Below are 27,667 nucleotides of genomic sequence, written 5' to 3' on the forward strand. Positions count from 1 at the left end.
TTTTCTGCGAAACTAAACTAAGCTCAGATAAAAAAACAAGCTACTAGCCCTACCTTTATATAAAGCTCAGACATTCAGGAGCATGGAAGCTTCCCAGAATAACATTTTGCTAACACGTATACTAGAGTTGCAACCAGGGGTGCATCTCGCTCGGCTGGAGGTGAAGCTTCCAGCAAAGTGTCTGCCCCCTGGTGGCTGGCTGCAGCATAGGTCAAAAACTGTCTCCCCCATTCATTTGAATGGGGCTGCAGTCAAACTTTAAAAAAAATAAATACACGTGGTACGAATGTTTCTCACATCCGTATGCTGTGGTGATATGTAGTTATTATTTGACTGTTTTGTGTTCAAGGCCTCTTTTTTTCTGAAAAGGTTCTTTTTCGTTACTTATTAGAGTTTAAAAAACAGCGTTTTACTTCCAGGTTTGCTTTGATTGACAGCTGCTATAGAGGGAAACTCCATAGGATCTTGTGACGCTACGCTGTAGGGCGGAGCTCGTTTCTGTGGAAACACAGAAATTCTGTGGCTTCGCAGACTCTGGCTGCACAATGGCTGCACCCTGGAGTGGGGTTTTTTGGCTTCAGAACCGTACAACGGGAAAAGGCGGTGCAACGCTGTCCATTTTTATTTACAGTCTAGGTTTTCAACCAACAAGTAGTTGGATAGTCGACTAGTCTTTGATTATCAAAACAATTAGCATTCAGCTTTTTTATTTCACATTTCTTCTTTAAACTCTAAACATGTCTTTGAAAATCTAAAATCATGGCAGACAAATGATTTAGTTATAGTGTGTTAAGTAATTAAGGTTGAGGGACTGAAAATGTAAAACTCACACACTGTGGCTTTAAATTTTGGACCGTTAGTTAAATGTCAACGTCCTAAACCCTAAACCCTAAACCCTAACCCTAAACCCTCGCGCAGTACTGAGGGCTCCCATGAAAAGCAAGTTCTGGTTTTCAGATTTAGCAGGGAGCTCTTTTTATTGCAGTGTCGGGACTTTCCAAATTTTACAACACTATGTCGCTAAGTTTTATTATCTATTGTTTCCTGGTTGCTGTTTTGCACGTGACCCAGATAGTAGATAGTAGGGATCATAGACTGTATAAAATATGGACATAGTATCCGTGATGTCACCCATCCATTTCTGAAGCGCTGTTTTGAGTCGGGGGCAGCCATATTGTTGCTGTCGAGCGATTGTGACGTAAAGAGGTGGGCTTTGAGCCTCCTCGCCAATAGTTACAGTGTTCCCGCCTGTCAATCAAGTCAGCTGTGCCTCTCATTGGAAGACTCTTAATCTCAATATCTTGGAAATTGCCGCGTTAGAAAAAAATTCACCCCTGTACAGTGTGTGCCGATTGAGAAATGAGCTATCCAGACTACACTTGTTTCTTGTACCAGGCTGTAAACATGTTTATTTCTGCTGTAAAGATCGGCTTTTTTGAATTGGTGTGTATGTGGTTTCCGGTGCTTCCGGAGCCAACCTCAAGCGGATCCTCGATGAACTGCAGTTTTTAGCACTTCTGCATTGGACTCATATTTTTAGACCGGATGTTGCCGCATGGTTGCAACCGACAACTATTTGGAAAGTTGACTATTCATCGATTATCAAAACAATTACTTGACTAAGCAATCGGCTTATAATAATAATAATTTTATTTGTAGAGCTCTTTTCAAAAAACAAGTTACAAAGTGTTTCACATGGGCAGCAAAATAAAACAGGCAGTTTGTAAAATCACAAAAGTCAAGATAAAGAAATAAGAAATATTGTAAAAGACTTAAAATTCCCCTAAAATAACTCTGAAGGAATACAAATATTTTAAAATATATTTCTTCAAAACGATAAACTCAAATAATTTTCATGTCACGTTTCTTTTTAAAACTCTAAACATGCCGTTGAAAATCTTAAGTCATGTCAGACAAATGATTTAGATATAGTGTGTTAGGTGATAGAGGTTGAGGGACTGAAAATGTAAAACTCACGCAATGTGGCTTTAACCTTTGGACCGTCAAGTTAAGTGTCAATGTGCCAAACCCTAAACCCTTGCGTAGTACTGAGTGCTCCTGGTTTTCAGATTTCGCAGGGAGCTCTTTTTATTGCAGTGTTGGGACTTTATACATTTTACAACGCTATGTCGCTAAGTTTTGTTTACCTGTCGTTTCCTGGTTGCTGTTTTGCAAGTGACCCAGCAGAGATAATAGGGACAAGTGATGTCTCACTCCTCAGCAATTCAACACCTGTCAGATGACGTCATCGACTAACATTTTCATAGCTTTTTTTGTCGACTACCTTAACGAATCACTGCACACATACATACTGGTGACCATAAAAGCAAAACAAACATTCAAAAACATGAAAACTTCATTAACCAGATTGTTTAACACTCAATTTAAAAGAAAAGCAAATGTAGTTTAAAATTTCAACCAATATTTTATCCACAGGCAATAAGCAACATGTTTTATATGTTAACATTTAGTGCCAGTAATTGCATAGAGACGAAAGAGACCATGAAAGCAAAAGTTCAATGCTCACGGAAATAAAGTAAGCCAGTCCAGAGTCCCGTAAAGTCCGGTCCATGTTTTCCATCCAGTCATAGGTAGGCAAGAAGCGCACCACTCGTTGTAACTTCTAAATGAATGTTGGAAATGAAGAAACAAATCATCTGCACATGTCGACTAAAAGCTAAAACCGTGGATTAACATAGACGGACGCGAAACTTCACAGACCTTTCATGAAGGACTTACTTGTACGCCATCTTTGCAGGTCGCCATCATGTGTTTCTGCGTCAGCCAGGTAATTAACCAATGACATCATGGGAAACATCCAAGCCTACTGTAGCGTTGATGTTAGATAACACTAATAAGCTTGTGAGTGATCTCTTCTAATGGACAATAATAATGGCTTTAGTATAGGCTTACATGATGTATTGGCATGTGACATGAGTTTGAATTGGGGTCATAATAATAGAGTGTACAAGGATGAAATTTCAGTGACATCACTTATTTGTTTCTGAAGAGATGTCATGATGGTCATCATGTTAGATATGATGACTCCAACGTATGACGAGCTTACTCTAGAATTAGGCAAAGAGTTTAGGCCATAGCCTTGCTTCCTATCAAACAATTACAATATGCCTATAGGCCTATGTCAAATCAGCCACGCCCCAAATGAAGCCTTATTTATGCCTTACTCCTGCCCTTAGTCTAATGAAAAGGGATTTGCTAAACAGTAAAAAGCCCTAATGCTAACATAAGAAACCAGAGCTATATTTGTACCAGGCTGAAAATATAAATGACACTAACAGTGTTTCGTCTGCTTTGGAGACAGCCGCGAGTGGACATTCAAGGAACTGTAGTTTTCAACAATGGAGGGGCCACTTGATCTTGAGGCAACCCAGTCCATCTGCTGTAGCCCTATGATGATTTAGCTTGAACTAGCTTCTGGTATAATCAGAATCTCCGCTTGCCTCAACTCCAACTTTTCTCTTGCTTCTTAGATGCAACAACAGCCTGCGCAGCATCACCAGTCTTGGCCAGAAGTCCTTTTTTGCCAACTTCTGTCTACACCAGAAGCCCTGAAATGCTGAGCATTGCTCCCAGAGGCTACATTGACATCAGGCCAAAGTCAGATGGGTTTGGAGACTGGCAAGTGACCTTTTTGAGGTGCTGAAAGTTACAATTTGTAACCATAATCCTGGCTCCAGACAGAACTGGCTAGCTGTCTCTCTGTTTTCAATGTTCAGCCAAACTTAGTGTGGCTGCTAGCTTCTAATGACTATGAGTGAGATATTATTCCTCTAACCCCCCCTCACCCACACATATATCTAGTGGTTTTCTCCCAATGAGAAAGAGTGGGATCACATTTGCATGATCCAGTTTCAGGTGACAGCAGTGTTTCTCTTGTTGCTTGCAGAAGAGCAGAAAAGTCAAACAGACAACAGTCTGACCCAGCTCTGCCTTCACTCAGACAGCACTACAGCAGATAAAACACAGACACAATGGTTTCCTTATACTGCTCTGAGATTTAATTGAAGATGCCCAAACGCTGACTGGAACAGGTGTGTGCAGAGTGTATGTACCTTTGTCTGCTTTACACATGAGTGTGTAGAGCATATTGTTAATCTACGTGACAGTGAGTACGCTAATTATTCCCAAACTTTACTTTTGAATCAATCTTTCTTTTCCTCAATCAATCACTTCCAATCAATTCAATTTAGGAGGAGAAAACCAGCTCAGTAAAGCGATGCTTCCTCCTTGTGAAATCTGAGAACAAAAGCTGAGTTCATGCTGAGCAGAGAGATGATTATCAGACTGACACAGTTTGGGCCACCTGCCAGCACTACACTGTAAAAACCCACATTTCTTCCCCATTAAAGTCCCTCTCAGATACGAGCGCTCGAGGCAGCGTTTAGGCATGTCTCTCCCCATGCACAAGCATCCCTGAGCATTTAAGCCGCCCCGTTTTGTCATCATGTCATGCGTCTGCCTTGGTGATTGGCAGCTTCAAGTGGTTACAGATGAAAGCGGGCCCCCCATGCTAATGAATAGGCCCCTGATTGCAGAGTTGCTCGCTCTCTGAATTACAGCGTCGGCCGTCTAATGAGCAGATACACTGCAGTGCCCCTCGTCTCTGCGTATTCACGTTCAGCTCCTTCACGCTGATGAGCTCTCCCCCTGAACAACAGTCAACAAAACCTCTGTGCAAGATTGCAATGTGGCCCATCTTCATCAGCACCCTCCTCCTCCTCCTCTTCGAGTTTATTTCAGATACTGCCATATGCTGGCAGTGTCTCTAATTTTTTAGTGTCTTTTCCCCGCTTTACATGAGGATAGTATTTGACTGAACTGATGGCGCTATGCAAAGTATCTGAATGGCTGATGAGCGTGATAATGTCTAAGTTTTCTCTCTTCACTAAAAGAGGTTTGTTAATACATTCAAAGACATTCTATAAGAATATGTGATGATATATTAAGCCATACTGTATCACTTAGATCACTATATGCTATTCAATGATGGAAGGTGGTTGTGTTGATTGGCTGATTAGGTTTACTGTTTTGTCTTGATTTGATTTAATATTTCTGTTTTTATTATCATTCTTATGATCTGTTAAGTCTCAATCACTCGTCACATTCACGTGATTCTGTATGTCTGTGTATGTCTGCCTATTTGCAGATGACAAAGGTCTGTTTGAGGGTTTACACAGTCCGGGCACATAATCCTTCACAAATATTTTGCACAATTTCAATGCAATTACTAACCCTAACCCAATATTAGAACAATAATTATAATATAATAATGAGTGAAGTAATCATCAGGAATCAGAAAGAATCATTAATCATAGCTATGCCAAACTATATTTATTAACATCTGATGAAATATGCACACAAGTTCTGGTTTTACTTTGGCACTCTCTCTCCAACATGTCAGATTTACCTGTTTAATTGTGCCCCACTGAAACAGAATATGAGGATGTTTCCCTTTTAACAACATTGCGAGTAGGAATGTTCTTTTCTATGTAACGTCAACAGTATTTATCTATTGTTTTTTCTTATTTAATTACGTATTTGTTCTTTTTCACCTTTGTTAGAAAGAACAGCTGAAGAGAGACACAAACTGTGAGGAGGAGGGAGTGGGGGGAAGACATGCAGCAAAGGGTGGTGGCAGGGAGCTGAGACAGTAACCACTGCAATCAGCACTGTAGCTTGAGTACGTGGGGATTGTGTGTAAACTGTTAAACCAAACCTAATTGTAGTGGCTATTTGACTTTGTCAATTTACAAAGAACAAAAGTCAAAATTAGAACAGCCACAGGGCACAGGGAGACTGGATCGTACATATGATCCAAAAACTTGTAAATGTCCGACCAAAACTGCAGCATCTTCTGTGTTTTATTAAACAAAAAAGGCTTCTTACAAATAATCAGTAGCGTTCTTGTGCTCTCACTTATCCCGTAAAACAAAACATTCACCTGGCCCTGGCGTCTGCCCCTCCTGTCCATCCACATGCCATCCGGTGCAAAACTATCAACCCATCAAAGTGAGTACTGAAATATATTAATAAAACTAAAGGGAACAAACTTAATCCTATATTTACACTCAATAAAATAGCAATAAATTAATTTATTAAAGTAAAGTAATCAAGTATATAAAACAGTGAAAATAGCTCCAACACTAATATTTGTTATATTAAAAACGCAAGCTGTAAAAAAAATAACGTATCAAATGATAAACAGCCTAGCAACTTAAACCAGGAACGGCTGATCTTTCTGTTGTGTTGTTGGAGATTTAAACATGCGAAAAAACGGTTAACCTGGATTTGAAGTCTGGTTACCTGAAACCACCAAATTAAAAGCAGAAGTGCATTAATCCAATTCCCTATCCGTAACATTAATGCTCAAGCTAGAATACAAGGTGATCCATTTTAACAACCCACAACTTTTTCAGCAAGTGGGAATAAGGTCAGATTGTAGCCATAGACTGTATAAAATATGGACATAGTATCTGTGACGTCACCCATCCATTTCTGAAGCGCTGTTTTCAGGCCAATCGTCAACAGCAGCAACATGGCTGCCGCCGCCGATTGTGACATAAAGAGGCGGCTTTGAGCCTTCTCGCCAACAGCTACAGTGTTCCCGTCTGTCAATCAAGTCAGCTGTGCCTCTCATTGGAAGACTCGTAAACTCAATATCTTCGAAATTGCCGCGTTAGAAAAAAATTCAGCCCCCGTACAGTGTAAGCTCATCGAGAAATGAGCTATCCAGACTACACTCGTCTTTTGTGCCAGGCTGTAAACATGTTTATTTCTGCTGTAGAGATCAGCTTTTTTGAATGGTTGTGTATGTGGTTTCCGGTACTTCCAGAGCAAGCCTCAAGTGGATCCTCGATGAATTGCAGTTTTTTGCACTTCAGCATTGGAATCATATTTTTAGACCGGAGGTTGCCGCTTGATTGTAGCGCAGCTTTTCTCCTCACTAAATGTCAAAACTAAAGAAAAACTACAGATTGTGATTATAATGATATCTAGCTGCATAAAACAACATCCTCCACATACTGACAGTTGGGGGTACCAAACCCTGAACCCCACAGAGACCTGCCTCTCTCTCACTCTGAAGTCTCTCCACTAGAGCGTGTCTATAGGACAATGATTGTGTGTGTGTCTATTTCCAGCTTGTGTGTGTGTGTGTGTTGACTGTTCAGTAACGGAGAACAAAAATTGAATTTCCCCTTGGGGAGTGATAAAGTATGTATTCTAACCACCAAACAATGTAAGTAACAATTGCATGTTTGAAAGCAGAGACAGCAAGCTTGAGGAATGAGTCATTCAGTACAACACAAAGCATGATGGGAAATAAGGCTTTCCCCTAAGTGGTAACTGAAAGGTGTTTTCAAAACAAGGAACAAGGACATAATACACTCTATGATAAATAATGCTTCTATTTAGTTAGAATAAAGTAAAGACACCAAGGACAGTGTTTTTGTTGACTTTAAATTTGTTATAAACGTGACTTTTGCATCAGCGAATTACATGTTGGCAACCTTTTCTATGGATTTCAGCTTTTTCACAACACAATGAATGTCCCAGTCAGTGTCCAAATTCTTTGAGAGCTCCTCCAACATTTCCTGAAGTATTTAAAGTATCATATCTAAATTTAATGTTGCCCATGAGCTTTTTGGTATCGCCGAGAAAATCATCGGTTTGAGCTCATCTCAAACTGAGAGAGTCTAAACTTATCATTTAAAGCATGAGGCTTCACAGAGCATGTAACACACAACAGTGTGAGGGTCAACATGACATGAGCACACTCTTTTAGGTCAATGTCCTGACTTTAGTCAAACTGGACCACAGTGAATTTACTTTGTGGCTTCTGGTGGTTTGTCTAAATGTAGATGTTGCACAGGCTTACAATTTTGACCCCAAGCAGAAAAAGCTCTGCACAGCTAAATTCAGCATCAGGTTTCTAAACAAGAACACAAAGCAAAATGAGTGTTTCTGACTGTGAGTTGAGGGCCAGGACACAGTGTTCAATACAAATTCAGAGAAATAAACAGAGAAACTCTGTTCGTGTGTACACGGTGACTGCTACAGTAGCACACGAGAGCTTGAGGAGGAACGACAGGAGGAAACTTATGATTCACTTCACCCAGGCTGACGGCCAAACGTGCGCTGAGCAAAAATAAACACAGGACCCGCGGCAGGTTCCCAGAGCGTGTTTATTTTGGGGGAACGACAACAGCTTTTGAAACATCACAGCACTTCAGTTGGATTTAGAAAAAGCTGAAGCAGAATCTGAATCACTCTCTCCATGTTAGAGGTAGAAGAGTCTGCTGCTGCATGGCCGGGGATAGATGGGGAGAAAGTGGTTATCAAGTGAGTAACTTTCCTGTATAAGCGGTGTTTCAAGTTAAACCCATGACACCCCAGACCCACTTCCTCCATGATCCCACTGTCCATCATATCCACAAGCAGATCCTCTTTATGTCGCAACACTACTCATACATCACTGCCTTGTTCTTCAGAACACTGATGAAAATACTCTACCACACGGCCCTAAGCCTGAACACAGCAAACAGAAGAGTCTGTAGTGTGACGTTAGAAAGAGGAGAGGGAAGGCTGAGAACCTTGTTTGGGTTAGAGCTCACCTCTGCCAGGTTAGGCTGTTTTGAAATGGTCAAAAGAGGGCAGAAAATTAAGAAATGAGATGCTTCTGTGCACACTCAGACAGACAAAATATGATTTTATATTAGAAGACTTTGCCACATAATATTTAAGGACAAATTACCCTGTACTGAGAGAAAAAAAATGACTCAGGCTCAGATTCTTCCACTTTTTTTGTACATTAATGTAGTTTATTCAACTTTCTTACCAAATGAAACCTAAATCAGCAAGGATGTTTTTTTTTTTTCATGCATCTGTCTTTAAAGGTCTGTATGTACTTTTTTACATCTATAAGGTCATTGATAAAATGCCATGGATTCATCCTCTTTCATACCTCAACCTTAAAATGAGACGTCTTTCTGAGAAACAGCAGTGTTAAAAGGTACCAGTTCAGCTCCATTATGTAGTATGTGCTTTAATCCACAAGGTGGCAGTGTATCCATGCATTTTTATTTGCCGTATTTTTCCAGTAATGACTCAAATCAAATGCGTATCTATAATAATAACCCTATAATTTGAATGAAAACAGAAATCCCTGGACAGTGTTCTCAAAAGAGGTTGAACACAACTGTTGAAAATACAGAAATAACTTTAACTTTAAGTAAAAATAGAATTACCACAGAGAAAAGGTCAAAAGGATGAAACTGTTCTAAAAAATAACAGTAGAATTTAATTAAGTACACATGACCTCAAACTGCAGAATGGCTCATTTAGAATAATTAAAATGATGTCAAATGAAAATCGCTTCAATTTTTAAGCTGGTGAAGGTGGGGGAATTCCTCTTTACTAAATCTGGTTGGGTAGCTTGTACACTTCAAAGAGGGATCATTAAAGGCTTATCTTTAAATCTTATATTACAACATTTGCTGATTATGTTTTGTTTAATAAATATGAATGTGAAAGTTTGTATTCCATGGAGCTAAAAGAGCAAGATCAAAAAAGCACAATACTTACAGAAAACTAAAATAAAAGTGACACCCTTTAAAGGAGCATGTTAAATAAAAATTAGTTCACAAGTAAAGTACTTGAGACCAGTATTTGAATCACTGGCTCTACATACAGTATGTATGGACAAGCTTTAAGCATTCATCTGTACTGTAAAGGTGTGAAAGCAGTTTGTAATTCCATCCTGGTAATCTAAAAATATCATTTGGTTTTCCGCTAGATCATGTTGGATTGGATTCAGCCTCATTGTGTACGGCCGGATACACTCAAGGTATTTATGTTATCATGTCTTGCTCACCACAAAAGCCAGACAGGTGATATCTTTCTCATTCAGATCACAGGAAGCACAATGGACATTTTTACTCTGAGCAGTCCAAAAAGTTCATGTCAAAGTCTGAATTTGATCATGTGGATGATCTAAGCAGTGTTTTCAGGGATTATGTGTGTGAGTGTGTAAAATGCAGGGGTGGATGATCTTGGGTGGAGTTGGAAGCATGTAAGGCACTAAACCAGACCAGTGTCCCTGTGTGATCTGATCCTGCAGAGAGGATTAGATACTATATAACAGCAGGAGAGAGCTGAGGATAGGTGACACTTTTTACATGTACAAAAAAAGGTGGCTCTGTGTGTGTGTGTGTGTTTCTGTGTGTGTGCGCCTGTTTCGGTCTGCCAGGTTTCTAGTTCAGCAGGACCCACGCCCTGCATTTCTCAGGGGTCTTCTCTTTCTTTTCTTTCTGTCCCTGCATTGTTCCCTCTTCCTCTCGTTTCTCCCCTCATCCTCCAGGGCTGTCCTCAGGTGAAGCTGGCATCTCACACCGCTCATATTGTGCGCATTGTGAGCATGCTCAATGGGATCACTGTGGAGACTGCAGAGTCCCTGTTAGACACACTAGTTTGCCCTCCAAGTTTCAGCGTACAGGTCAGGTGAAGTGTGATGTCACTCAGTGGATCTGTGAGGCCAAATATAGATCAGAATGTCTGATTGTGTGCTGTGTGTTCATTATACACAACTGCTTTACTGCTACTAAAATCAGTGACTAAAAGTGGAACTATTTCTTTTTAATGTTTATCACTCTTTCTTCATGTCTATTTCTTGTATATGTTCAGCTTTAATATTTCACTTTTACCCCAACAAACATTTTTGTGCCTGTATGGTGGGATCAGTCACGTTACTCGTGTTTCTCCAGATCTTGCAAAGGTTTCTCAGTTTTTCAAGATCATGTTCATTTCTTTATTTTTTTAGTTCTAATATCAGCAGTAATTTTATTTTGAATGACTAATAAAGTGCTCATCACTGCCTGTGACCTGAAGCAGGAATCTGCCTGAAAACAAACTAAAAACTTTTGAGATCTTGCAAAGGTATCACAAAAGTTTCTCTGAATCTTGCAACAGTGGGATCGCATCTCAAAACTGACATCATGGAAGTTTCTCAGAATACTGCAAAGACTTCTCAGCAGCTTGACATTTTTCTTGGATTCCTGTAAAAGTTTTATAGGATCATGCAAACATTTTCAGGGATCTCCCAAAATGTTCTTTTTCTTGCAAAAGGATCTCTGGATCTTGCAAAAGTTTCTCAGAATCTTGCAGAAGTTTCTCTATATCTTGTCAGAGTTTCTCAAGATATTGCTTACGTTTTTCTGGATTTTCGAAGAGTATCTCAGGATCTTGTAGAAGTCTCTCAGGATCTCACAAAAGTTTCTCCTGAACAGAAGTTTCCAGGGTTTCTCAAAAGGGATTTGCAAACGATTTTAGGATCTTCAAAAGTACCTTGGGATCTTGTAAAAGTATCTTTGGGTCTTGTGAAAGTTTCTCTGTATCTCGCAGCAGTTTTGATTGGTCTTGCAAAAGTCGCTTGGTATCCAGCTAAGGTTTCTTGGGATAATTTGTCATTTCTTCTGTTTATTTTGCTCTGATATCTAGAGTAATTTTCATGACTAACTTGGCGTTGATGACTGAAAACAGGAATTCACCTGAACAAAACTTTTTGTGAGATCTTGCAAAAGTTTCTCTATGTTATCCTAAAGTTTCCATGCGATTTGGCTAAAGTTTCTTTGTATTAGACTTTAGTTTTTTCCTATATGTCCCTTTAAAGCTCTGTAGTACCCTATAAGGTTTGTTTGGTAACACTTTTAAAAAGTGAGGTTTGATGAAATTGGCCAATAAAAATCAACATTTTTATATGTAAACAGAATACAGGGTTCCCACGCGTCCTGGAAAACCTGGAAAACCTGGAAAACAGTTGACCAGTTTTCCAGTACTGGAAAACACCTGGAAAATGGGAGAAAAAGTAAAATGTCCTGGAAAAGCACATAAAGTCCTGGAAAATTATTCCAACATGGTTGTGTGCGACCTGACCCTATTAACAAAACACATCCCCAGTCATTGAAAGTTGAGTTCACGCTGTGCTGGAAAAGACAGCAACACTGCGCAACTTTTTTCACATCTTTTCTCCTTCACTTCATAATCATGCATTCACAGAAAACGGGGGTATATTGTTTATGTTTTATGGTACATTAACCTTGTAGAGTGCTCTTTTGATTCAATGAGTCTTATATTTAAGTTATAGTGTGACCAGTGGAGTCGGGCAGAGAGCTTGGGGGTCTGTGCCTCACAACTTTCTCTGCAGGCTGAGACCTCAATTACCATACTCTAGCTCAGTTGTTCTCAAAGTGGGGTCCTGGGACCCTTGGGGGTCCGCGAACCATAGCGTGGGGGTCCGCGAAATAATTTGAATACATTTCCAATAAATTATAAAATTGTGCTGTCATTACAAAACAGCATATACACCATTGTTATGATACCATTTGGTGGCTCGAAGGGATATGTGAGTCTTGCTACTGTTAATTTTCTGAAAGCGTTTAAGATCAATTACTTGAAAAGTATAAATGCTGTCATGTTGAGTCCACAAGGAATGAAATAACCCTCTGTTTTAAAGTATACAAGTGGTTTTTACTTGATTCAAATTGAAGTGTTATCTGTTTATCACTATGGTCAGGTCTGAAGTATTTACATTGATACGTTTTACAATACAAATAGTTCCAAGGGCAACTAAGAGTGCAAATGGTAGTAAGCATGTGCTTTAGTGATGGGAACTTAGGCTCTTTTCAGAGAGCCGGCTCTTTTAACTCGGCTCCCAAAGAAGAGCTGGCTCTTTCGACTCCCGAACGGCTCTTAATTTAGGATCTTTTGTTGCCGTATATTTTACCTTAACTTTGAAAAAACTAATGGTTTGTGTTGAAAACCCTTTAACGTACTGTGTTTTTATGAGAAGACTTATAATTGCCCAATTTTGTGCATTTCTGTTACAAAATCATTCTCACCCTAATCCTAGGGTTAGGGTTGTGATTAGGGTTAGGATTAGGGTTAGGGTTGTGATTAGGGTTAGGGTTGTGATTAGGGTTAGGGTTAGGGTTGTGATTAGGGTTAGGGTTAGGGTTTTGATTAGGGTTAGGGTTGTGATTAGGGTTAGGGTTCAGATAAGGGTTAGGGTTAGGATTAGGGTTAGGGTTAGGGTTGTGATTACGGTTAGGATTAGGGTTGTGATTAGGGTTAGGGTTAGGGTTCAGATTAGGGTTAGGGTTAGGGTTAGGGTTGTGATTAGGGTTAGGGTTAGGGTGTTAGGGTTAAGATTAGGGTTAGGGTTAGGGTTAGGATTAGGGTTAGGGTTAGGGTTAGGGTTCAGATTAGGGTTAGGGTTAGGGTTAGGGTTAAGATTAGGGTTTAAGATTAGGGTTAGGGTTAGGGTTAGGGTTGTGATTAGGGTTAGTGTTAGGGTTAAGATTAGGGTTAGGGTTAGGGTTAGGGTTGTGATTAGGGTTAGGGTTAAGATTAGGGTTAGGGTTAGGGTTCGGATTAGGGTTAGGATTAGGGTTAGGGTTAGGGTTCGGATTAGGGTTAAGATTAGGGTTAGGGTTAGGGTTGTGATTAGGGTTAGGGTTAAGATTAGGGTTAGGGTTAAGATTAGGGTTAGGGTTTGGATTAGGGTTAAGATTAGGGTTAGGGTTAGGGTTGTGATTAGGGTTAGGGTTAAGATTAGGGTTAGGGTTAGGGTTCGGATTAGGATTAGGGTTAGGATTAGGGTTAGGATTGGGGTTAGGGTTAAGATTAGGGTTAGGGTGAGGATTAGGGTTAGGGTTAGGGTTGTGATTAGGGTTAGGGTTAAGATTAGGGTTAGGGTTCGGATTAGGGTTAGGATTAGGGTTAGGGTTCAGATTAGGGTTAGGATTAGGGTTAGGGTTAGGGTTAAGATTAGGGTTAGGGTTAAGATTAGGTTTAGGGTTAGGGTTGTGATTAGGGTTAGGGTTAAGATTAGGGTAAGGGTTAAGATTAAGGTTAGGGTTTGGATTAGGGTTAAGATTAGGGTTAGGGTTAGGGTTGTGGTTAGGGTTAAGATTAGGGTAAGGGTTCGGATTAGGGTTAGGATTAGGGTTAGGATTAGGGTTAGGATTGGGGTTAGGGTTAAGATTAGGGTTAGGGTTAGGGTTCGGATTAGGATTAGGGTTAGGGTTGTGATTAGGGTTAGGGTTCGGATTAGGGTTCAGATTAGGGTTAGGATTAGGGTTAGGGTTCAGATTTGGGTTAGGATTAGGGTTAGGGTTTGGATTAGGGTTATGGTTAAGATTAGTGTTAGGGTTCGGATTAGGGTTAGGATTAGGGTTAGGGTTAGGGTTCAGATTAGGGTTAGGGTTAGGATTAGGGTTAGGGTTAGGGTTGTGATTAGGGTTAGGGTTCTGATTAGGGTTAAGATTAGGGTTAGGGTTAGGGTTGTGGTTAGGGTTAAGATTAGGGTTAGGGTTCAGATTAGGGTTAGTATTAGGGTTAGGATTGGGGTTAGGGTTAAGATTAGGGTTAGGGTGAGGATTAGGGTTAGGGTGAGGATTAGGGTTAGGGTTAGGGTTGTGATTAGGGTTAGGGTTAGGGTTAGGGTTCAGATTAGGGTTAGGATTAGGGTTAGGGTTAGGGTTCAGATTAGGGTTAGGGTTGTGATTAGGGTTAGGGTTAGGATTAGGGTTAGGGTTAGGGTTGTGATTAGGGTTAGGGTTAAGATTAGGGTTAGGGTTAGGGTTCGGATTAGGGTTAGGGTTAAGATTAGGGTTAGGGTTGTGATTAGGGTTAGGGTTGTGATTGGGGTTAGGGTTCGGATTAGGGTTAGGGTGAGGATTAGGGTTAGGGTTAGGGTTGTGATTAGGGTTAGGGTTCAGATTAGGGTTAGGATTAGGGTTAGGGTTACGGTTCAGATTAGGGTTAGGGTTCAGATTAGGGTTAGGGTTGTGATTAGGGTTAGGGTTAGGGTTAGGGTTCGGATTAGGGTTAGGGTTAGGGTTAGGGTTCAGATTAGGGTTAGGGTTAGGGTTAGGGTTCGGATTAGGGTTAGGGTTAGGGTTCGGATTCGGGTTAGGGTTAGAACCAGAACTAAACTCAAGCAAACACAACCAGAACCAAACTCAAGCAAACACAACCAGAACCGAACCAGACCTGAGCCAGAACGTACCAGAACTGAACCAGAAACGAAGCGAACAGAACCAGAACTGTGCCAGAACCAAACCAGAACCGAACCAAACTCAACCAGAACGGAACCAGAATGTTCCAGAACTAAACCAAAACTGAACCAGAACCGAACCGAAACAGAACCGTGCCAGAACCGAACCAGAACTTAAACAGAACTGAACCAGAACTGAACCCGAACCAGAACCGAACCGAACCAGAACCGCAACGAACCGAACCAGAGCTGTGCCAGAACCGTACAAGAACCGAACCAGAACTTAACCAGAACCTATCCAGAACCGAACCGAACCAGAACCGTGCCAGAACCGTACAAGAACTTAACCAGAACCGAAACAGAACCGAACCAGAACTGAACCAGAACTGAACCCGAACCAGAACTGAACCGAACCAGAACCGCACCGAACCGAACCAGAACCGTGCCAGAACCGTACAAGAACCGAACCAGAACCGAACCAGAACTGAACCAGAACCTATCCAGAACCGAACCAGAACCGTGCCAGAACCGTACAAGAACTGAACCAGAACCGAACCAGAACCGAACCAGAACTGAACCAGAACCGAACCGAACCAGAACTGAACCCGAACCAGAACCGAACCAGAACCGCACCGAACCGAACCAGAACCGTGCCAGAACCGTACAAGAACCGAACCAGAACAAAACCAGAACTGAACCAGAACCTAACCAGAACCGTGCCAGAACCGTACAAGAACCGAACCAGAACCGAACCAGAACTGAACCAGAACCGAACCAGAACCAGAACCAGAACCGAACTCAAGCAAACAGAACCAGAACCATACTCAAGCAAACATTATTAATGTCCTCAGGTTGGCATTGAGAAAAATCCGATGCCTCAGCTTGGATGGGCTGATCCGATTTCTCCTCTCAGTGAGTATTTGGTCTTCAAGAAGACTCTCTCTGAAGGAACAGATGAAGCCACGATACAGAGCCTCCCCTCCATCACCTGTATCCTATATCCTCACATGTGATTGGCTGCATGGCTGCCAAGCTGACCAATCAACACAAAGTTCTGCTGTGAGCAGAGCTGGGGCTGAGCACTGTGAGAAAAAAACGAAAGGAAAAAACTGGGAGCCGGCTCTCTCTCGATGCGAGCCGGCTCTTCTGATTCACTATAAAGCATCGGCTCTCAGAGCCGCAGCTTTTGATCATGATACATCACTAATGTGCTTAATCTGTGTTACAATTATGAGGGGGTCCTTGGACAATTTTCTCACCTGTAAGGGGTCCCTGGCTCCAAAAAGTTTTGAGAACCCCTGCTCTAGCTAGTAGGAGTGCAAACTCCCGATAGTGAAAACAAACGGAACAAAAAGAGCGACACAGCTGCACAGAAACTCCTAGACTCCTAGACTACATCTCTACACTCTTTCAATGTAGACTTCCACTGAGAGGAACATATTTGACTATTTAGGAACTAAATTAGGAACTAAATATAGACTGTCATACCAGCTTGATCATCAATGAAAATGTCCTGGAAATGTCCTGGATAATGATCTCTGGAAAAGAGTGGGAACCCTGAGAATAAACTGTAGGACTACAATGACTATTTACCTCTTATAAAGAGCCCTCCTCTGTTTCATTATAACATTTCATTGTAATAGACATTTGAAGGGGCTTGATTTGGTTTAATTGTTAGAAAGGGTCTCAACTTACAACTTTTGTTTGCCTTTCAGTCCGCAGACAATAAGCTGCTTTTAAAGTTCAGACACAGACTGGTTTAGTTTATTTGCACCTCAGTCATTTTTTCACTTTTCTATAAGGTGTCTTATTACATTCTCCTGTTTGTCACTGCAGGATTGGACAGAACAGTGATGGCTCCACCCTGAGAGAGAGAGAGTGAGCCTCCTGCAGCCAGACTCACCTGAGAGATCTCAGTCGTACCATCAGGGTCCAAAGCTGGCTGTGCAACACGAGAGAAGACCTGCTGAACAACAGAGACAGATGTAAGTAATGTTTTATTCTTTCTGCTTTAATTTTCCTTGACAAAAAGTCCCTGAATTAGTGAAGAAGTTATTAAATATCAAACAGGAGGGTAAGAAACAGCCACAGAGATGCATAACAGAGACATAGAAAACAGACATATTAAAGACATATTAATAACGCAAATGTTTTACATCTGATTTATTTCTGTGCATGTAAATAAACATGGATTTTGCTTCTCACTGATCAAGCTGTGCTACGACTCCTGTGCAGAGGACACCATGGCCTCCACCCTCTCTGTGCGCAGCTACTCGGTCCGTCAGCCGTCCTTCTCCAGCATCTCCGTGAGGGACAGTGGACGCAGCATCCGCTCCAAAACTCAGGTCCCCATCAGCACACTGCCGCTGTCCCGCTCTGTCTCCATGGGAAATGGCCTGAACATGCTGGGTTCCAATCTCTCCTTCAACGGGCTCGGTGTGGGCGCCAGCGAAAAGGAGACCATGCAGTGCTTGAACGACCGGCTGGCCAACTACCTGGACAAGGTGCGTTCGCTGGAGAGATCCAACGCCGAGCTGGAGGTGAAGATCAAGCAGCTGATGATGGAGAGGGCTCCCAAAGGACACGACATTGAAGGGTTGATGGCTCAGGCACATGCTATCGGACAGGAGGTCAGATTTATTCTTTGTAGCCGTCCAATAACCTCTTGTTGTTTTTGTTTCTTTTTAGTCCTTTTATTCCTTCCTGTTTCTTTTATTTCTTTTACCCCTTTTCTCTGTTTCTTCTCTGCTGCTGGGTTTTCAGTTTTAAATCTTTTGTCCTCTTTGTCAGACGAAGTATCGACCGTATCTTCTGGTCATCTTGCTGTGTCTGGGTTCTTTAGTTGTTCTCTGAGTTTGTGATTTGTTTGTTTGTCAAATCACTTTTCCGTGCTATATAAAATAATTATTAAATTCCCGAAAGGTTTTATATATTCCGACAGATTGATCTTTTTATTCTTTTTATCACAACTGCTCTTTTTGTCTTGCTGTCTGGTCCATTAATGAATCAGTCTGCTTAATTAGTACATTTTACATCTTGTTTTATTTTTCTATATTCTGTATTCTAGATCAATAAAGATCTCCAAGTGGTGGGAAAGCTGTATCCTAGTCAACATCAGCACCAATATGTCCTCATAAGTATGTTTCTTATGTTAGATATGTAGCGGGTAACAGTTACCAATAGTTGAGAGCGATTCAAGATCGATTCAGAATTATAATCATTGGAAACAATTCCATGCTAAAAGGTGAAAACTGTGTGAACTACATTTGTTTTTTCGTTGAGGCCACTGAACTTGAAAGTGAATCCCCGGTTTGCATTACAGTAGAGACAAGACAAACCTGCACTAAGAAAGAAGGACTCAGGTGGCTTCAGTGTAATAGAAAAAGACATTTAGACTAATACATCAAAGAGATTTAACCTGTACAAGCTTTACTTGTACATCTGAAACTTTCAAGCAGTGGTGAAAGAACTTGCAGAAAGCTAATGGAACCAGAAGGACATGTTCAGTGAGAGCATGCAAGCTTTTGCAGCAAACAAACCAGCAGCTCACATTTTAAAAGCACAAACCATTTCTGTTCTTCCATGTTCCTTTATTAATTCCCCACCATTGTTTCTGCTCAGGTGAGAAAGAAGACTCTGGAGAACGCACGCCTCATGCTGGAGATCGATAATGCCAAGCTGGCGGCCGACGACTTCAGGGTCAAGTGAGTGTCACACAGAGCTTTCTTTCTCTTGCTGGCCTGTGAGTGTTCACATGGGAGCGCCAGACTGCAGAGCCGTGTGAATAAATGACCTTTATGTCAGGCCGTGAAATAAGAGCCTCGTTCCCACGCCGCTCAGGGACTCATGTGAGTCGAACAGCCATGCCATCGCTGAGCACAGGAAGGTGGAGATGCAGGAAATATGGTGGAGTGTAAATACGCCCACTGCTGGTGTTTTTCACAGCATGCTGATTGTTTGTTCTGTGGTCTGATGTGATGGAGTGATACATCATGTGGCAGTGATTAATGGTATTAACAGCATAGTGCATGTGTACCTTACATGCAGGAGTTTGAATGCTATTTCTCACATGAGTGCATTTTTTCTGTTGTTTAAAGATTTGTCTAATCAATCAAATGTGAGCCTCTTATGTCTTTACATCAAAACTGTAAATACTTAGACTACAGCACTTTATTATTCAATGTTAGTAACTTATTTCACTCTTAAAGGCCGACTGCTTTATAGATCATCAAAGATATTGTGATCTCTTCTTCACGGTATAAATATGAAAGCTGTCTATAATATTTTTAATCAATAAGTCTAAGATTAAATAATGCAGATATACATTTATTTATGTTCTTTTAGTATATAAAGCTTGACTAAATGCGACTTTAAAAGCTGCTTTAAAGCTTCTGCGAGGAGTTTGATTGTGAAACAGACTGAAACTGATGCTGACGCCTCTGTATGACCTACGAAAGCAAACAAAACCATCAGCGGCAAGGCTGCTAATTTCTAGTGTCTGAAACTGCGGTGAGGGGGTAGATATCAAACCAGATCCTGGAGAAACAGCCCTTCTGTACAGTTTGAACAGCAAATATTCACAACAAGTGATACTTATGAGTGTTAGAAGACAGCAGGGTGAGATTTTTGTTGATAAAAAAACTTATTTATACATGTCTAGGACAAAACCAGTGCAGAAATAATAAGTATCTTGTTGTCCAAAAGGGGCGCCAAAATCAACACAAACTAAAAGTTCCCCACAGAAGCTTTATGTAACTCTGGTTAATATTATTTCTGTGATTATATTAAAGTAGCTTTTTTTTTAACTTAGTAATACTGCATGGAGCAAGATGTAGTATTAGTTGTGGGATGCTACTTTTTTCTCGGCTGCATAAACATTACACAGAAGTGACAGCGTGGACAAAGGAGACACCAGACAGAGTGATGAAGCAGCAGAGGAACTAATAGCGAGTTGAAAATGTGTGAATATGTTGATACCATTTCCCTTTAATATATACAATGAAAGTATCTAGAACTGTTACCTGTTTACTGAGATACACCTCTGATCCAAGAAAGAAGATGTAAGCAGGCAGCCACACATATCTTAGTGGTTGTTTGTTTGTTTGTCTCTATATTTTAAAATGAAAAACTTGAAACCTGACTGAACAATTGTATAGATTTACTATTTACCATTTACTATTTTGACGCACATATGAATCTATTATTGTATCTTCTTTCTTGGGATAATTATTATTCCTAACTTGGACAACAGTTTGAAAACCTGACGCCTGAATTCTGGACTGAATGTGCCTCTACAATTTTACGTTAAATCTGCAGGAATTATCCTAACTGCACCTACGTTCTTGCATTTAATTCTCAACTGTATTTTTCCCTGCAGATGGGAAGCAGAAGCCACCTTGTGTCAATCAGTGGAGAGAGACTGTCAGGCTCTGAGGAGAGCCAAGTCCGACCACGATCAGATCATCGCCACTCTGCGAGGAGACCTGGACAGCCTGAAGGAGGAGCTCTACTTCCTCAAGAAGAATCACGACGAGGTGAGAGCTCCACTACGGTAAAGGTCATGTCAGACATGATCAGTGAGTGTTTGCTCGTCAAGATAATCGCTTTGCAAGTTGTCAAGTGGAGTCTTGTTTAAATATATGAAGTCTTTAAAGCACACTGGGTTCTCTGAGCCCCATGAAGCCCTTTTTTCTTGCACTTGAAAATGATTGATTACATCCAGAACCACAAAGTGATCTCACATTCCAACATGGCTGAATCAGGTCAACATAAAGCAGCACTGCATCAGAGGGTTTTGCAGTATCCAGTATCTGAAATATAATAATGTGAGGTGTATGGACACGCCTTCTTTCTTTGTCACCATGGTGCTCCAAGACGGCAAGACAACACCTATTGTGGATATCTAATAAAGGGAACTCAGTCATAGGTATTGTGTGTGTTTAGACAGTGAGGTGTGGTGTCCAGGATGTAGACTGAGCTGTGCAGGCAATACCCTGCTCCCTGCAGACTTTGTTTTTCATTTGGAGGTGTATCTTGCACAGACTGAGGAGGTGAAAATTGAAGAGGTAGAATAAAGGACACAGATGCAGCTCAATGCAACACACAGGAACACTTTAAACACTTTGTTGCTGAATTGCACACTGAAGGTGTTCTGTCATAAAGTAATATTGTCTAATGAGGTAGCCTAGATTTGTTTCCCTGTTTGTATTACTATAACTAAGCAACACAAATATAACTACATCTGTAAACACAACTAGCAAAACAAATGACAAGGGTGACTACTTGTACACAAGCAAAGCATCTTGATACTCCTTTCAGCACTGAGTTGGATAAATGACAGAATCAGATTCTGACACTCTTCCTCCGTGATATTTTAGCTGTAAATGTTTCTTGTTTGACCTTTGATTTCTCTTAATATTCACAGGAAATGAACGCTCTGAAATCCCGTCTGGCCAACGAGCAGGTGAATGTGGAGGTGGACGCTGCTCAGGGTCCAGATTTAGGGGCCATCATGGCTGAGCTGAGGGTCCAGTATGAGGGAATCGCTCGCAAAAACAAGGAGGAGGCCGAGACCTGGTACCTCAGGAAGGTCAGTCTTTGCATGCATGTATGTTGTGCTTGGTTCAATATTTTGCTTTGTTACACTAAATGATATTTTCATGTGTGTGTTTTCAGTTGGAGGCGGTGCAGTCTGAGGTCAAAGATAGTAACGAGGCTCTGCGTTGTGCCCAGAATGAGCTCAGTGAGAGGAGGCGTTTCCTGCAGGCTCTGGAGGTTGAACTGGACAGTCTAAGGAAGCAGGTACAGATTACCAATTTAAACTTTGGTGGAGTGGTGTTGTCTGGACATCTATATATAATCACTTTCTCCAGGAATACTACTATTAACCAATTTTAGTTTTATTTAATAGAAATAAAGTAAAAATCATATATTATTATTATTATTATTATTATTATTATTATTATTATTATATAAACTAGGTCAAGACTAAGAAATGGTTCCTTTAAGTGAACCACATTAATGCATCCACACAAGAGAAACAGTCTTTGTTGTACAGTGAAGATGTGCTTTCCACAGAAGGTAATGATCCAAATTTAAAGAATGTTTTGTGCACCAGAAAATGCATATTGCACATGTAGAAACATGTATTGCAGAAGTGAAAACATATTGCTCTACTGAAAAATGTGTATTGCACCTGTCGAAAAAGTTGGTTTACTTAGAGAAAAATGCAATAGTAGAAAAATGCATCGCACCAGAAGAAGACAAATGTCTATTGGCAGAAAATATATTCCACTATTAGAAAAATATTTCACTAATATAAATATATGGCACTGGTAAAAATGCACTAGTAGGGACATTTTTGCACTAGAAGAAAAATATATGCTACCACTGGAAAAATATATTGTACTAGTAAGTAAAAACTATTGCAGAAGTAATGAATAATAATGATATAATACATTTTATTTGTATAGCACCTTTCAAAGCACAGTTAAAAGGTGCTTTACACCAAGGGTACAAATGCACACCGGCAGATGAAATAACATTAAAAGCATAGATAATCCTAAGGGGCAGGACTTGAGATGTTAAAACTGCAAGATACAATACAATCAGGTTGTGCTGGAATTGAAAATAAGTAAAACAATTGAGCCAATAAAACGATAACACAGTAAAACTGGATTCACAATAAAACAAATTATAATCTAAAATAACAATAAAATGAAACAGTGAATCAGCAAATTTACTCTAAAAGGGCCTTTCTATACAAGTAGGTTTTGAGGAGTGATTTAAAAGAAGGTATTTATTCAGCGACCTAGAAACAGTAGAAACATATTATGCACCAGTAAAAACAAATTGGACTAGTGCAGAAATATATTCCAATAATCAAAACATATTACACTTGCAACAATTTGATCATTGCATAATGAGAAGTGGAGAAAAGGAGAGAGGGACAATGCACTGACAAGCATTGTGTGTTGGTGGGTGAACCTGTTTAATGATATGTAATTAATTTAATCAATATGTAATATTTGACGAGCAGACAGTTAGCCAACAACAGCATTGTTCTGCCCTGTCTTTCAGTGTTAACCCAGTTTTCAACAGTAATATTAAATGTTCTTTGATGTTAGTGTCTCCTTGGCCATCCTGTCCCCCTCAGAGATATATCACAGAACAGATAACCTGCTTTCAGTGAGACTTAACCGCTTGCTATGTCTATGAAGAAGTGATTTGAGAGCAAGACCTTTAGCAAGAGAGCCAGAGTTCAGACTGTAAGATGTCAAGATGTGTCAAGACGAACCTCCACTCTGTAGGACTCCAGAGACCCTCATCTGTGGCTGTTTCAGCTTTTAAAGATTAATCCCGTTTCCCTTTAACTTCCATTCCTCCACTTCTTTAGAGCTCAGCCTCGACTTCACCTCTTCTCTTCTGTACACTTCTCACATGTCAGACCTTTCTAAAGCTAACAGCTGCTTTCTCTTTGTCAACAAAGAGCTACCAGCAGCACAATGTACACAGCAATTTCTTTCTGCTCCGATAATCAATCAGAGTGACAAGACATTGAGTCCGACAGGGAAGTGTTTTGTGTTTCCACTACATATGCGCACAGATCAAACAGCGTGTGGGCATCGTCATTGTAGGCCGGTAATAGCTCATTGATGTTTGCTTTATAGTAAGAACACACAGTATCGAATGCAGAGGTATGGTGGTGCTGACAGTCTGTAGTGTCTCTGGGTGATTTGTAAGGGGTTGTGAATGGATGAGCTCAACAGGTTAACACTGTACAAAGCAACATGTAGGGTTCAAAGTATACAGGGAACATTTGAGCTTTACAGCCTTCTGTTGATCCCGTCATTGTCTACTTTGTGCTTCCCTACGATATTTAAAGATGCTGTGCCATTTTCCGGCGTTTACAGCTGCACTTCAAAAAACGTGTATGTAACATGCATTAAATGACTTCATAATGTTCAAGTAAAAGCTTACAGTGTTGGACTAAGAATAAAGTGAACATCACCTAAATCTCATCTTTACAAACATATTAAAGTGTCTTTCAGCTTGTTTTGGTCTGACTTGAGGGACCAAAACAACAAGCTGAAAAACGCTTAAATAGCTAAAAGCTGAGCGATTATCAGACTTCAGTTCATCAGGTTGCATTAAACATAGTTTCTACAAACAGATATATGATGATATATGATGATATATGATGGCAGAATATCTAAGCAAAGGAAGTCTTTGTGTAAGTTTAGTTGTCTTTTGTGTCTGTAGCCTGTTTTAAGACAAATAAATATTCACAGATCACTTCTGAAGGGGATTATTTTTGTATGCAGGGAGATTGTTTGCAATCCCAGAAAACATTTGCTACTGCTTGATAACAATTTTGCTTTTTTAAAGTTATTTTGTGGTCATTTTTCCTTAATCTGAAAGGGCATCTGAAGAGAGACAAGACATGTCTTTGCTCAAAACGTACTTTTATCGGAGAGCATTTCCTGATTTTATTTGATCAAGGTGTCTTGCACTGGGTCCTGCTTCTTTTGTTTGTTTTTATTATTTTATGTTCTTTTAATATTAATGATACTTGCACTAATTGTATGGTCTTTTAAAATGTTCTTTATTTTGCACGTCCTGTGAGGCATTGTAAAGCACTTTGTAACATAGTTTTTGAAAAGTGCTCAATAAATAAAGATTATTACTATTATATTTTTATGTTAGGAGGAAAGAGAGGGGAATTTCATGTTTCAAAAGGGCTGAGACTGGAATTCAACCTTTGGCTGGTGCATACAGGACCATAGTTTTTATAGAAGGGGAGTCCGCTATAACTGCTGAGCTAAATCCGCGCCCCAAATTAGCTTTTTTTCCCATATAATTTCTCAAAACAGACAACTACATGTGAAATATTACATACTGTGGGGGTAGATTTCGCCCTTTCACTCAGATTTAATATTCCCATCTCAAGTTTCTGCTCTGACTGTAAACAAAGATCTGTTCATGAAAGGTGAAGCTCTGACCTGATTTCCTCGGGCTATACTGGAGTTTGTTCTGAGAGGCCTAAAACATAACTCCAAATAAATGATTGTATTACTTTGTCTTCAGTATTTGTAAATAAGTTCTGCTTTAGAAGGTTTCTGCTGCCTCAAAGTGGGAAATAAATTAAATGAATTGTGACTGCTCTGTCTCATCCTCTCATCTCAAGGGGAATGTTTCCAGTGAAGTTAACCCTTTCCTTTACTGTTTGTTTGTTTTATTAAGTATGAAACTCTTTGTCTTCTGTCACTGATCCTTACCTGTGTGTCACGTTCACAGGTCAGCGTGTTGGAGGGTAACCTGGCAGAAACGGGGCACAAGTATTCAGTGGAGATGGATCGTCTTCAGGCCACACTGACTCAGCTGGAGGACGAGCTGTCTCAGCTGCGTTTGGACATGCAACGCAACAAGACCGACTACGAACAGCTGCTGCGCATTAAACAGAACCTGGAGATGGAGATCGCCACCTACAGGAGGCTGCTGGAGGGAGAGGAAATGTAAGAGAGGGCTAAGAAACAGAAATCTGTATATTATATGCTTTTACATCATAAGACCAAGCAAAGTTTGTGGTAGAATGTATTTTCATCTTTGCTTTTAATCCATACAAAAAAGTTATACAAAGTTTATGCAACTTAAAATAACTTAACTCCTCCAGACCTCTGCATGTTGACAGGATTGCTTTTTGCACCACAGGAGTAAATACAGATAAATAATATTCTTTTCTCCCACAGGGTGAAAGAGACACCTCCACCTGTTAAAAGTAAGTCAAATGTTTTATTTTACTGAATAATACAGTTAGGATTAAGAAGTTACTTCGTACCACAATTGTGAGTACAAATTTTCCTTTTTCTATTATTTTTATTTACATTCTGGAAGGCAATACAAATATTATATATATATTATATTATATAAATGTTAATGAAAGTAGGCATAGTATAAAAAGTGTCAAACCCCATGTAGAGGAGGGGGTCTGTCTTGAACTGATTACTATCACTTTTTTAATCGAGGGGTTGTGGTCACTTCACCAAAAGACAATCAATTCTTTTTAGAGTACATAGATCCTATTGGTTCGATTTGGTGTCTTTGTCAGACACAGCCATGATACTATGATGAAACCATAAATATTCTATCTTCCTTGTCCTATTTTCAATCTTACCATGGACTATGAAGTGCAGGAGCATCAAATCCTGCTCTATTATGTCTGGCCCCCAGTGTGGTTGCTTGATATCAATGCAGGATCTGATAAGAGACAAAAGTAACAGTTAAAAGAAACAATGACTCACACAGTGTAATTTTCAAACACTGACATTTGATCTCTTCTCTTTCAACCCTTTTTACTGTAGCACTAACTTGTTACTGTGTGCAGTTCACTGTCATTACATTATATACATTGATCAAAGCTGTGCACTTACTTCATTTTGATATAACCTCAATATTAAAACCCAGCATTCATAAAAACTTATTTTTTTTCAGTTTTGTTGCAGCAGAAATGATATGTGTTGTTCATTCTTGTTTGTGATTGACCCTGTCACAACTTTGTGTTACAGAAGACCCAGAAATAAGAACCAGGAAGATCGTAAAAGTTGTTACCCAGACCATGGTCAACGGGAAGGTGGTGGATGAGTCCAGTGAGGTGGAGCAGATTGAGGAGCACAAAAAATGAGCCAAAGCATTTGCAGGGAGGCAGTGACGTGTCTAAAACCAGAAGTGCCAGCTGTGTTTCAAATCAGACATCAATCACCACAGCACCATTTTTTCAATGTTTCAGTTTCATGTTAATACAATGCCTTTAACTTGCCAAAAATATACCACTAGTAGAGTTCAATGGAAACTTGTCTTTCCTAGCAGCATGATAGATTTCTGTAAGTCCATGAAATTGGAAGGATTCATTAGTACGAAGGGAATTTTCTCTGAAATGTTTGAATAGTCTGTGGACAAACACATCTTAACTTAAAATCAACTTTGAAAACTAGCTTTTTATGAGGTTTTTAACCTCACTGTAGATTTATTTTGTTCAGTCAAACTACTACGAAGAGAAGTCTAACACCACACTGATCTGTAAGTTTAATATAACTCTTCAGCTAACAGCCAATTAGCTTAGCTTAGCATACAGATGCTACATACCAGCACCTCTAATGCGCATTTACAAACACTTTAGACTTGGTGTATTTGTTTAAGTACAATGAATTAAGTATTAAAAGGTCCCTGTGCTTTGCTGAGCTAACCAGCTGCTAGCTGTACTTTACATTTAGCAGACAGACATAAGGTGAGGTGAATTAGAGTATTTCTAAATCTATTCAAAAACGGTTTAATTCTGACTGAAGGGATATTTTTGCAGGGTAGCGTGATCATTTCAATAAATGTGTAAATGCCTTTTAGAAAATGTCTTGATCTTGCAGTAGTATCTACTGTATGTGAATGTTGTTCTGTTAAAGACATAAACAACTCAACCAAAGCAGATGTACAGTGTCAATAAAAAAATGTGTGTAAAGAGTTTGTCTGTGACGTTTGTAGAGAGGTTTCAGCCCAAACAGAAACTCTGTTATCTGTTACTGATACTGGAGGAACATAATAGGA

At 40.0% G+C, this 27,667-nt stretch overlaps 1 protein-coding gene and 1 long non-coding RNA gene across 3 annotated transcripts; one reads left to right on the forward strand and one right to left on the reverse strand.

The window, feature by feature from the left end:
* Nucleotides 1–2,405: 2,405 nt before the first annotated feature.
* LOC117819630 lies at nucleotides 2,406–3,120 on the reverse strand. Its single transcript, XR_004632575.1, has 2 exons — nucleotides 2,740–3,120; nucleotides 2,406–2,623 (listed from the first exon to the last, which is right to left on the reverse strand). It is a non-coding gene; the product is annotated as an uncharacterized LOC117819630 (long non-coding RNA).
* Nucleotides 2,474–27,574, forward strand: krt1-c5 (keratin, type 1, gene c5). 2 transcript variants are annotated; one of them, XM_034693090.1, is made up of 12 exons: nucleotides 2,474–2,788; nucleotides 3,492–3,657; nucleotides 9,815–9,865; nucleotides 16,910–17,058; nucleotides 17,287–17,703; nucleotides 18,695–18,777; nucleotides 20,451–20,607; nucleotides 21,498–21,662; nucleotides 21,749–21,874; nucleotides 25,370–25,587; nucleotides 25,822–25,850; nucleotides 26,638–27,574. In XM_034693090.1, exons 5-12 carry the CDS (start codon nucleotides 17,317–17,319, stop codon nucleotides 26,751–26,753), a joined length of 1,281 nt encoding a protein of 426 aa, XP_034548981.1. In that variant the 5' UTR covers nucleotides 2,474–2,788; nucleotides 3,492–3,657; nucleotides 9,815–9,865; nucleotides 16,910–17,058; nucleotides 17,287–17,316; the 3' UTR covers nucleotides 26,754–27,574. The 2 variants fall into 2 exon arrangements, with proteins under 2 accessions (XP_034548981.1, XP_034548982.1); XM_034693091.1 differs by lacking the exons at nucleotides 2,474–2,788; nucleotides 3,492–3,657; nucleotides 9,815–9,865 and having other exon boundaries at nucleotides 16,884–17,058.
* Nucleotides 27,575–27,667: the final 93 nt, after the last annotated feature.

The sequence above is a fragment of the Notolabrus celidotus genome, chromosome 9 (assembly GCF_009762535.1).
Source record: "Notolabrus celidotus isolate fNotCel1 chromosome 9, fNotCel1.pri, whole genome shotgun sequence".
NCBI lineage: Eukaryota > Metazoa > Chordata > Actinopteri > Labriformes > Labridae > Notolabrus > Notolabrus celidotus.

What these genes read in the sequence shown, in the direction of transcription:
- krt1-c5 (XM_034693090.1), top strand. Translation starts at nt 17,317, where the DNA reads ATGGCCTCCACCCTCTCTGTGCGCAGCTACTCGGTCCGTCAGCCGTCC. An exon ending in CACATGCTATCGGACAGGAG is followed by an intron (nt 17,704 to 18,694) that starts GTCAGATTTATT and finishes GTTTCTGCTCAG; the next exon opens with GTGAGAAAGAAGACTCTGGA. An exon ending in AGACCTGGTACCTCAGGAAG is followed by an intron (nt 21,663 to 21,748) that starts GTCAGTCTTTGC and finishes GTGTGTTTTCAG; the next exon opens with TTGGAGGCGGTGCAGTCTGA.